This window comes from Penaeus japonicus, unplaced genomic scaffold (assembly GCF_977035675.1).
Source record: "Penaeus japonicus unplaced genomic scaffold, GWHDUDI00000001_assembly GWHDUDI00000009, whole genome shotgun sequence".
In the NCBI taxonomy this organism is placed as follows: domain Eukaryota; kingdom Metazoa; phylum Arthropoda; class Malacostraca; order Decapoda; family Penaeidae; genus Penaeus; species Penaeus japonicus.
In genome coordinates, this window is record NW_028234411.1 from 404,745 (window position 1) to 415,258 (window position 10,514).

Below are 10,514 nucleotides of genomic sequence, written 5' to 3' on the forward strand. Positions count from 1 at the left end.
AATCATAATCATCCTATCATCATCACATAAACAATATCCCCATCAAGCTTTATCATCATCGTAATGGAAATATCATCATCATCATATTTATTTCTTATCATTATCATCAACATTATCAATACTATATTTAACATCATTATCTCTATTGTAACCATCATTAGCATTCAGTATTATTGTTATTATTTATTACATCATCGACCATTATCATTATAGGCATTGCTATTCTTTTATTACTAATATTACTATACCATTATTATCATCATCATATTATCATTATCTTTACTACACGACCATTTAAACCATTATTATCACAACTACAACTATCATTACAAAATATAAATACCACTATCCTTATTATTAAAGTAATTATTAACATTTAAAATTATTACTATAGTTATAGTATTACCATCATCATTATACTAATGTTTTCTATTGTCATTATCACTGTGAGCTTGTGTCGTGTGTGTGGTGTAGTGGTGTGTGTAGGTGTGATGTGTATGTATGTGTGTGTGTGCCAATTAATGTTATTTTACCGCGTGCACATGGTCTTATAGTATAAATATGCAATTATGTGTATTCTGCATCTTTAGATCAGGAAATCGCAAGCAGGAAATTGAGCCAGAAAAAAGAGAAAAAGCATTGTGTGCAAGGATAGTTGCGTCGCCCAGAGTTCTGCTCGGGACCGCAGAAGCGAGCTCTGATTGTGCAGTCAATTCAGGCCCTGAAGTTTTCTGGTTATTCGGGTTTATCTATATGAAAGCATATGTATATTTAAATAATGAATAAATAATATATAAAATTATAAAATATTATATATATAATATATATATATATATTGTATATATAATAAATACATATATTATATGTATGATAGATAATAGATATAGATATAGATATCTGTATAAATATATTAAATATATATATAAATAAATTATATATATATAATAAAATATAATATATGATATAATATAAAAAAAATATAATATAATATATATAATTATATTATAAATATATATCTATAATATTTATATGTATAATTCATATGTGAGGTGTTGTTATGAGTTGTGTACATATATATATATAGTAATAATATATTAATATATATATATATATATAATATATATATATATATGTATATATATTTTATTATAATATACATATATATATATATACTATAATCTATATATATTATAAACATATATATATACAGCCATAATACTATATACCACTATGTATACATATGTATCACACACACTACACCCACACACAAACGCCAGCACACGTGTGTGTGTCATGAGTGAATATTTATATATATACATATCTATATAAAAATCTATATATAAATATATTATAAAATAACAATAATTATTAATCTTATGTATATATATCTATTATATAATACTTATATATCATAATATATATATATATATACTATATATATATACATATATAAATAAATATATCTATGTATATACATCTTTGTGTGTGTGTGTGAGAGTGTGTGTACCTATATAATATATAAATAAATATATCGAATATATATTATATATATATCGAAAATATAATAGACTCAGATAGATAATAATAGATAGATATATAGGATTGATAATAGATAGATAGATAGATAGATAGATAGATATATAGATATAGATATAACGAAATCATTAAATAAATTATTATATCAATGTAGTATAAATATAATCTAATCACTGCAATAACTATATATATTACTAAAAATAAATACATCAAATGTCACTCCCAATGTTTGAGTTAGTATGAGTGTGTCGAACTAAATAAAACCAAATATCATAAAACAAATAATCAAAAAATCAAAATATAAAAATCAGACAAGACAATCCAACACAACCTCACTCATCACTCTCACACATACACTCTAACTGGACTACCTACTAAAAATATTTAACACTAAAACACCTTCTATATATATATAAATAAACACTACTATATACACACACAAATTGTAGGAACACAAATCTCTATATACCCATGTGTGTTGGTGCGTGATGTGGTTGTAACGCACTATGTATGCATATGTATGCACACACACGTACACACACACACAAACGCACAACACTGTGTGTTGGTATGTGTGTGTATATATATCAAATATATTATAATATATATATATATTAATAATATATAATATTATATATATAAAAATATACATATAAATATAAAATTTCTCTCTCACTGCCTCTCTCTCACTTCTCTCTCTCTCAAGTCTCTATATATATAAATTTATATATATATATATATATATATAAAGTCTAAATATATATATATTACTTATATATAGTATATATATATATATATAAATATATATATATATATAATATACATATAAATATATAATATATATACTATATAAATATAATATATATATATGTTTGTTGTGTGTGCGTGTGTGTGTGGTGGTGTTGTGTGTGAGGGAGTGTAGTGTGTATGTATATGATAGCATAATATTATGCATATATGTATAACATACACATATATGAAACGTATATATATATAAATAATATATATATATAATATTATATATATTATATATAAATAAAAGAAAGGTATGAATGAGACTGAATAACTAAAACACGCAAAGAGTCTTTGACCGTTTCGACGAGGACTTTCCTCAAAATACATGTATTTGTTTAGAAAGACCTCCGTCGAATGGCGTCAAATTAAACAAAATTCTTCCCCTTGCGTGTTTTAGATATTCAGTCCTCATTCATACCATCATTGACATTTGTCCGCGTTATGAACTCTGTTCATTATATATATGTTTTTTTTTTCTAATTTCATATAATACAATATAATCTATATATATATTTATATATATATATATATATATATATATATTTATATATATAAATGGGTTGTGTTGTCGTGTGTGTGTGTGTGTGTGTGTGGTTGTGTGTGTGTGTGTGTGTGTGTGTGTGGTGTGTGTGAGTGTTGTGTGTGTGATGGTGTATGTATATATATAGATATATATATATATAAAATATTAAACTATAAATATATAAATTCTCTATATATAAATATATCTATACATATATATATATACATATATGTATATCTATATAAATAATCTATATATAAATATAAATATAAATAACAAATAGCTATATATAATATATATAAATATATATATATATCATATATATATACAAACTCTTTCGTTTTACATTTTGTCGCTAAGAGACTCTGTTCATATATAATATATGTTTTTTTATCTAAATAATCTTATCATATACATATATATATATATATATATAATATATATATCGTTATATATTAATATTATAATATCTATAATATATATGTGTGGTGTGTGTGAGTGTTGTGTGTATTGTGTGTGTTGTGGGTGTGTGTGGTGTAGTGTGTGTATTTTGAGTGTCGTAGTGTGTGTGTGGCTTAGAGGTGTATGATAATTATATATATATATATATAATATAATATATATATATTATATATATTTATATATAATATATATATAATTTAAATAAATTTTATATATATATAATATATTATATAAATGTATATATATATATATATATAATTATATATATATATACATATCTGATATATAAATATAAATATATAATAAATATATATATAAAAAATATAGAGATATTATATATATATCTATAGTATCTATATCTTTCACTCTTCTTTTACATTTGTCGCCTATAACTCTGTTCATATATATAATATAATATGTTTTTTTTTATCTAATTTCTTATATACAACACATGCACACACACACACACACACACAGCACACATATAATATATATATATATATATAATCTATATATATAGATATATATATATAAATATATATAATATAATAATATAATATATATATATATAATTTACACATATATAGAAATATATATATATATACATATAATATATATATATATATATATATCGTGGTGGTGTGTATGTGTTTTGTGGTGTGTGTGCATGTGTGTGTGTTGTGTGTGTGTGAGTGTGTGTTTGTGTAAGTGTAGTGTATGCATATATATATATATATATATATCTATATATATAATTCTAATATATATATATATTATATATAATATATAAATCTATCTTTATATATATCTATATATATAAAAATCTATAGATATATGATTTAGATAGATAATTAGATAGATATCGAAAAGATATAGATATAGATATAAAATGTAAATATATAATATAATAAATATATAAGTATTATATATAATCATAAGATGAAATATGTGTGTGTATATATATATTAGATACTATATATTTATCGAGTTATTTATAAAATGATATAACCTATATATACATATACATACATACATACATATATATATATATATATATATATATATATAATATAAATATATATAATTTATATATATAACATTTATTTATTTATTCCAATTTATTTAACATTTATATGTATATAATATTTATCTATTTATATATAACATAAATATACATATTATATATATTCTATATATATAATATATAAGAATGATTATATAATATATATATATATATAGTGTGTGTGTGTGGTGTGTGTGAGCGTGTAGAGTGAGTGTTTGTGTGCGTGTGTGTGGTGTGTTTGTGTTGCTGTGCTTGTGTGAGAGTGTGTGTGCGTGCGTGTGTGTGCGTTGTGTGATGTGTGTGTTGTACATATATATATATATATATATATAGTATATATATATATATATAAATATGTATATAAAAATTCATACAAATATAATATGTATTATAGGGGGTGGGGGGGGGTGGGTGGGGGGGGGGGGGGGGGGGGGGGTGGTGGGGGGGGGGGGGTGGGGGGGGGGGGGGGGGGGGGGGGGGGGGGTGGGGGGGGGCCGTTTATGCGTATCATTTAGCGGTGTTTAGCGATCACACCGCAATGTTTCATTTGCGTAAAAAATGTTTACTGTCATACTTCATAGATAAATGGCGTCCATCCTATTGGGTACATTGATTGGTGCATTAATCTGTATGCCACCTTTAGGCCATGAGATTTGAGCATTAATGGTGTTGCCAATTCGATTCCTCAAATCTATCGAGATTTACCTTTGGAATTTCTTTAAAATAAAGAGATTTTCCGTATTGTTTTAACATCCAGATGTGCATTGACTATAATATATTTTTCTTCGTTCTCATAATAGCCACATTCCTCATTGTTTAGAAAGCACCGAGAATGATACTACATAGCATCATTGTTATATAATTTTCTAGACTGCTAATTTTATTCCTAAGCATGATAATCAACACCTGATCGTAAGTATGATAGAGTGGAAGCAATCTAACAATATTCAACCCATTGATGCCATGTTCTTGCCAAAAAAAGCTGTGGTGCTTCGGCCTTGAGTGCCTTGTTTTTTTTTTTTTTTGTTTTTTTTTTTTTTTTTTTTTTTTTTTTTATTTTGAGAGATTGTCATACGACACTAAAAGACAGGAGTATTTTAGTCAAATGTAATTAACAATAGCAAATAATAGTACTACTAACCTCGATAGGGAACATCCCTTATAGTACCTAAAAAACTAAATAGCACGGCGCTTATACAGCTCATTTGAACCGGCCAACTTGAGACTTTTATTAATGGGACATTATGCTTATAGGATATTGATATCCTTAATGAGAATATGAATATGTATGCATGTTAGGCCGTCTTTCCGTCGTAAAGTCGGCCATAAAACCTAATAAAACCGAATTAAAACAGGATGGCAGATTAAACCCTCCGTGGCCATCCCCAGGCGAAACGAGACTTCCCTGCCAGACGTACGACTCGGTAGGCACTATTCACAAGAATTTGCTGCCTTGCAAGAACTCGAGCTGGTATTTGTTCGTAAAAAGCTGACAGAACTCCGCGTTTTAGGAAGCATGATTGTGATGAATAAAAATAATGCGGTGTGTTAATGAAGAAAAGAAAAGTTATATGATATAATTATGTGCATAACTATAAATATGTTGTCTTAAGTATGAGATACACCCCTCAAAACCATTATTTTGTCAACTCTCTGAAGTCACTTTGTATATTTAGAAGTATGAAAGATTCATTTTCCTGCGAGTTTGACAGCCCACAGAAGTTTATAAATTTCTGTATTTTGTATGAATGTCAAAATAATAATGCTGCTATAACCGAAGGCATTTGACATATGGATTATTTTTTATGAATTATATTTTCACAAAATAGAGAATGTTTTCTCAACCAAGAAATATTCATTTTCCTGTCTATGTCCTAAACCCTAGATTATATTTGGGTATTTTCTTTTCGTTTTTTTGTTTTTATTTTTTTTTTTTATTATAGAGTTTAGGACTATTATCTGAAATTTAAATAGATGAACATCTTATATCAAACACGCATTGTTTAAATTTCCACAATACACACGCATCCATTTGTATGACGTTTTCATTATGCCGCGTGCAAATGACTGGTGATTAACAGTTCTTTCTACCATGTGGTTTGATTAAAGCTTTGGACTTTGATCCAGAGCTCCATTAAAGTAGTCTGAAGGTTCTGGTGTATTAACCTTTACTCCGGATTTAGTGTTTATGGCGCTTAGACAAAGACCCCTTATGATTGTATTCCATTTATTCATTGTAAATTTTAGCTATCCATCGATTCTTTTATGCATATATACATACATGAAATACAGAGAGAGAAGAGAGATGAAACGAGAGGGAAAAAAGAGAAACATAAGTATTAGAAAGAGACGAGCCACAAACCCCAGTTCAGACAGAGCACAGGGTGGTGGAAGGAGAGTTAAGTACCAGAGAGAGTTGAGAAGAGGAGAAGTGAATGGGAGTGAGAATGAGAGCAAAAGTGAAAGAGATAGACATAGGGAAATTAATAATCTACAGAGAATCGAAAATAAATAAGAAAGACAAAGAATAAACATATTCCACAAAATTTAAAGATTCAAAAGATACCATTGAAAAACAAACGTAGCTCACAAGAGCCGCCTACTTTACCGTGAAGAAAAAGTAATTACAAATCCTAAGATAACCTACATCTTTGCCTTCAAACGCAGACACAATAATAAAGTCGTCAGCTGCATCAAATGTCACTGGTTTATGTCTTCCAGTGCCCTGAACGTGTGTCTCTGATGTAATTGGGACGAAACAAATGAAAAAGAGACTTGTAAGGAAGAGTAAGCAGCATCAGTAAATAGCTATCAGTTTGTGAAAACGTTGGTACTGACCATATTTTAATAAGAGCTGCAAGTATTTGTGCATGTTGGTATTAAATTGATAAAATGTGCACTGTATAAATTTCGATGAGATTGAAGAGGAACGAGAATTGAAGTGATGAATGTAAGAGAAAGAAAGAAAGAAAGTAAGAGTGAGTGAGTGAGAGAGATGTGAGAGTGAAAGTAAAAGAGATGTGAGTGAAGTGAGTAGAGCATGAGAAAGAACAGAGAAGGTGAGTGAGAGATGAGAGAAAGAAGAGAAAGTGATGGTGATGTGAGAGAGAGATTTAAAATAGGAGAGAGAGAGTGTAAAGTAGAATTTATATACAGAGAGAGAGAAAGAAAGGGAGAAGTGCATGTTGACAGTGATGTGAGATAAAGAGAGAAGAGAAAGAAAGAGAGTGAATGAACGAGCACGATGAGAAAGGAAGAAAGTGAGATGAAGAGTAGAAGAAAGAGAGAGAGTGAGTGAGAGGAAATTGAGAGAAGAAAGATAAGATTGTTAAAATGAGATGTGAGAGATTAGAAGTGAAGAGTGAGTTGAGAGTCTCGGAGAAAGAAAGAGAGTGAGGTGAGTGAGGCGAGAGAGAAAGAAAGAAAGTGAAACTTTAGTGAGTGAAGAATTTGAAGTAGAGAACGATTTACGGAGAGATTTAGGGATGAGTGAATAATGTATTATTTGAGATGAGAGAAAGAAAGAAAATGTGAGTGAGTGAACGAGAGAAAGATTGATTGAGCTGTTATAAGAGAATAGTCGAGAGAGTCGAGAGAGAAATGTGAAAGAGAAGATGGTGTGATGTTGATAGTGAGAGAACTTGATGATAAGAGGTGATATGAATTTAAGGAGAGAATGAGAAAGGAATGAAGTAGGGGATGGGATCTCCCTAGGGCAAGGGCCGTAGCGAGCCGCGTAAAATAGTATAAAAAAAAGAATAAGCAGAGCAAGTCTCGGCTTCCTGTTTCGGCACGAGAGTAGTTATTAATAGAGTCGGATTGCGGTTGCTCAGGGGCAGGGTAGAAATTTAAATAAATTAAAAAGTGGATAGCGTATCAACGTTCAAGCATAGTACGCACACCTATCTAGGCCAAAGCTGTAACCAGCTAGGTCCTGACCGTCAAAGGGAAAGTGCGGAAGGGGTTTGTATCGACTGAATTCACTAAATCAGAAATCATCACAAGCCATTCCTCTAAAAAATATAAACGAGTAAGAATTCATAGAAGGCAGAGATATTCACTCAATGTCTCATTACAGTTCGTATAAGAACCAACAATACTAATATACTCCATTAATTCACCAAATGACTCCGCCAAGTAAATGACATCCATTAAATTATTAAACCATAAAAGCTCAGCATACAAAATCTACTACCGTACTCTAATGTCAAGTCACGATAACACAAGGAATCTTGGCTACATAAAAGGCAGAAATAAAGTGAAATAAAACTATAATCAAAGTAGGATGAATACATACTTTTATAAGTTCATAACTTTCAACTTCTTTAAACATAACGTAACGAGAAAATAAAAGCATAAGCCAGTTAATCAAAGTTATATTAAATCTATAGCCATATCAAACAAATAAACACTCCCTAAAAGCAAAAATCTCAATAAAAACATTAGATAAAATAAAAAAAATACCTGTTACAAATGCATATCGGACTCCAATCATAAGTGCAGAAAAAAGAGAAAGCCATAAGAATAAAAATCCGTTAAAAAAAAAAAAAAAATGTCGGCTTTCTGAAGGAGAAGGACCGACCGTAACACAGCTGAGATCCAAGATGGTACTTAGTGACAAGAACTAAACACTAAGGTTCGTTGTACCCGACCATTTTCTTATAACACAACAAGGTCCGTGCGGCCCAACCTTGTTTCGTCGAGATTTAAAACTGCGCAGCAAAGACTCGTGAGATACTAGTCAAATTTCGTCTGCTCTTAAAGACGAGTTAAGGCTTTTCTTTTCGTTTTTTAAATCGTAAATTAAATAAATAAAAGAAATAACTGGTTGTATCCATTATTTGATAAACTAGAGATAAGGAAAAGAAACAGCGCAAAAGAGGTTAACATAAATTATAGTCATAAATTTACATCGTGAATAGAAATAAAATAAGATACTCGTATTTAACATATATTACATGATTTTAAATGTCTTAAAAAGCAATAAAAATTACCGTGGACTAGCACAACTCAAGGAACTTTGGCCGCCAAGCAACAAACAAACGGAATTTTTCCGTCGCCAGTATCCAAAAAAAAAGTCCGTTTATCAAGACGAATGCTACTGGTGATCTTGAACAACTCCTTCCAAGCCTATATTGGGTATGGAAAAGTCTCATCCTCCTCCCTCAGACAGTAAAAACCGCCGATCATCAGTTCCAGGGCGTCTGGGTATTCCTCCGTCAGCGCCTCCTGCAGGAAGTTCCTCTGCAATCTTCGCCTTCGTCCATACTGTACAGTGAATTCATGACTCCTGGCGCCATGAATAACTCAGGGTAATCTGGGTAGGAGCCCGACACAAGAAGCGAGATCGCGCCCCGAAAAGAATAGCTGAAGCATCTGCTCACTACAGAAAGAGAGTGAGTGAGATAGTAGTGAGAGAGAGAAAGAGACGAGAGTGAGTGAGAGATGAGAGAAAGAAAGTGAGATGAGGGGAATGTGAGTTGAAGAGAGAAAGAGAGAGAGTGATGTGATGAGATTAGAGAGAGAAGAATAGATAAGTGAAAGTTGAATGTTTATATTGTTAATAAAAAATAGTGAGAGAGAGAGAGGCAGATTAGTGAGTGCGCAGAGATGAGAGAGAAAAAAGAGAGTAAAGTGATGTGAGTTTGAGAGAGAAGATAAAAGAGATGAGAAGTGAGTTGAGAGCTGATGAGAGAGAATAGAAAGAAAGTGAGTGAGTGAAACGCGAAGAATGGATAAGAGAAGAAATGTAGAGTTTGAGCGATTTGAGAGAGAGAAAGAAAGAGAAGTGAGTGAGAGTGTAGAGATGAAAGAGAGAAGAAAGATGGAGTGAGTGAATGAGCGAGAAGAAAGATAAGAAAGAAAAGTGAAGATGATGTTGAGTTAGGAGATGAGAAAGAGTAGAGAAGATGATGATGAGAGAGAGAAAGAAAGAAAAGTGAATAGTGAGAGAGAAGAGAAAAGGTATAGGAGTAGTGGACAGTTATGAGAGAGAGAAAGAAAGAAGAAGTGATGTTGAGCTTTTGAGATGATGAGAGAGAAGAAGAACAGAAAGTGAGTGAGTGAGGAGAGAGATGAAAGATTTTAAGATAGAGATTGCGCTGAGTGAAAGAGAGAGAAAAGAAAGATAAGTGA

General features: G+C 30.0%; 1 protein-coding gene across 1 annotated transcript in view; it reads left to right on the plus strand.

The window, feature by feature from the left end:
• LOC122258886 (uncharacterized) overlaps positions 1 to 9,658 on the plus strand; it is an 11,409-nt gene extending 1,751 nt beyond the window's left edge. The window contains 2 exon segments of the mRNA XM_086539458.1: positions 591 to 708; positions 9,509 to 9,658. Of these exon segments, the coding sequence (XP_086395584.1) occupies positions 591 to 708; positions 9,509 to 9,658 (268 nt within the window).
• The last annotated feature ends 856 nt before the right edge of the window (positions 9,659 to 10,514 follow it).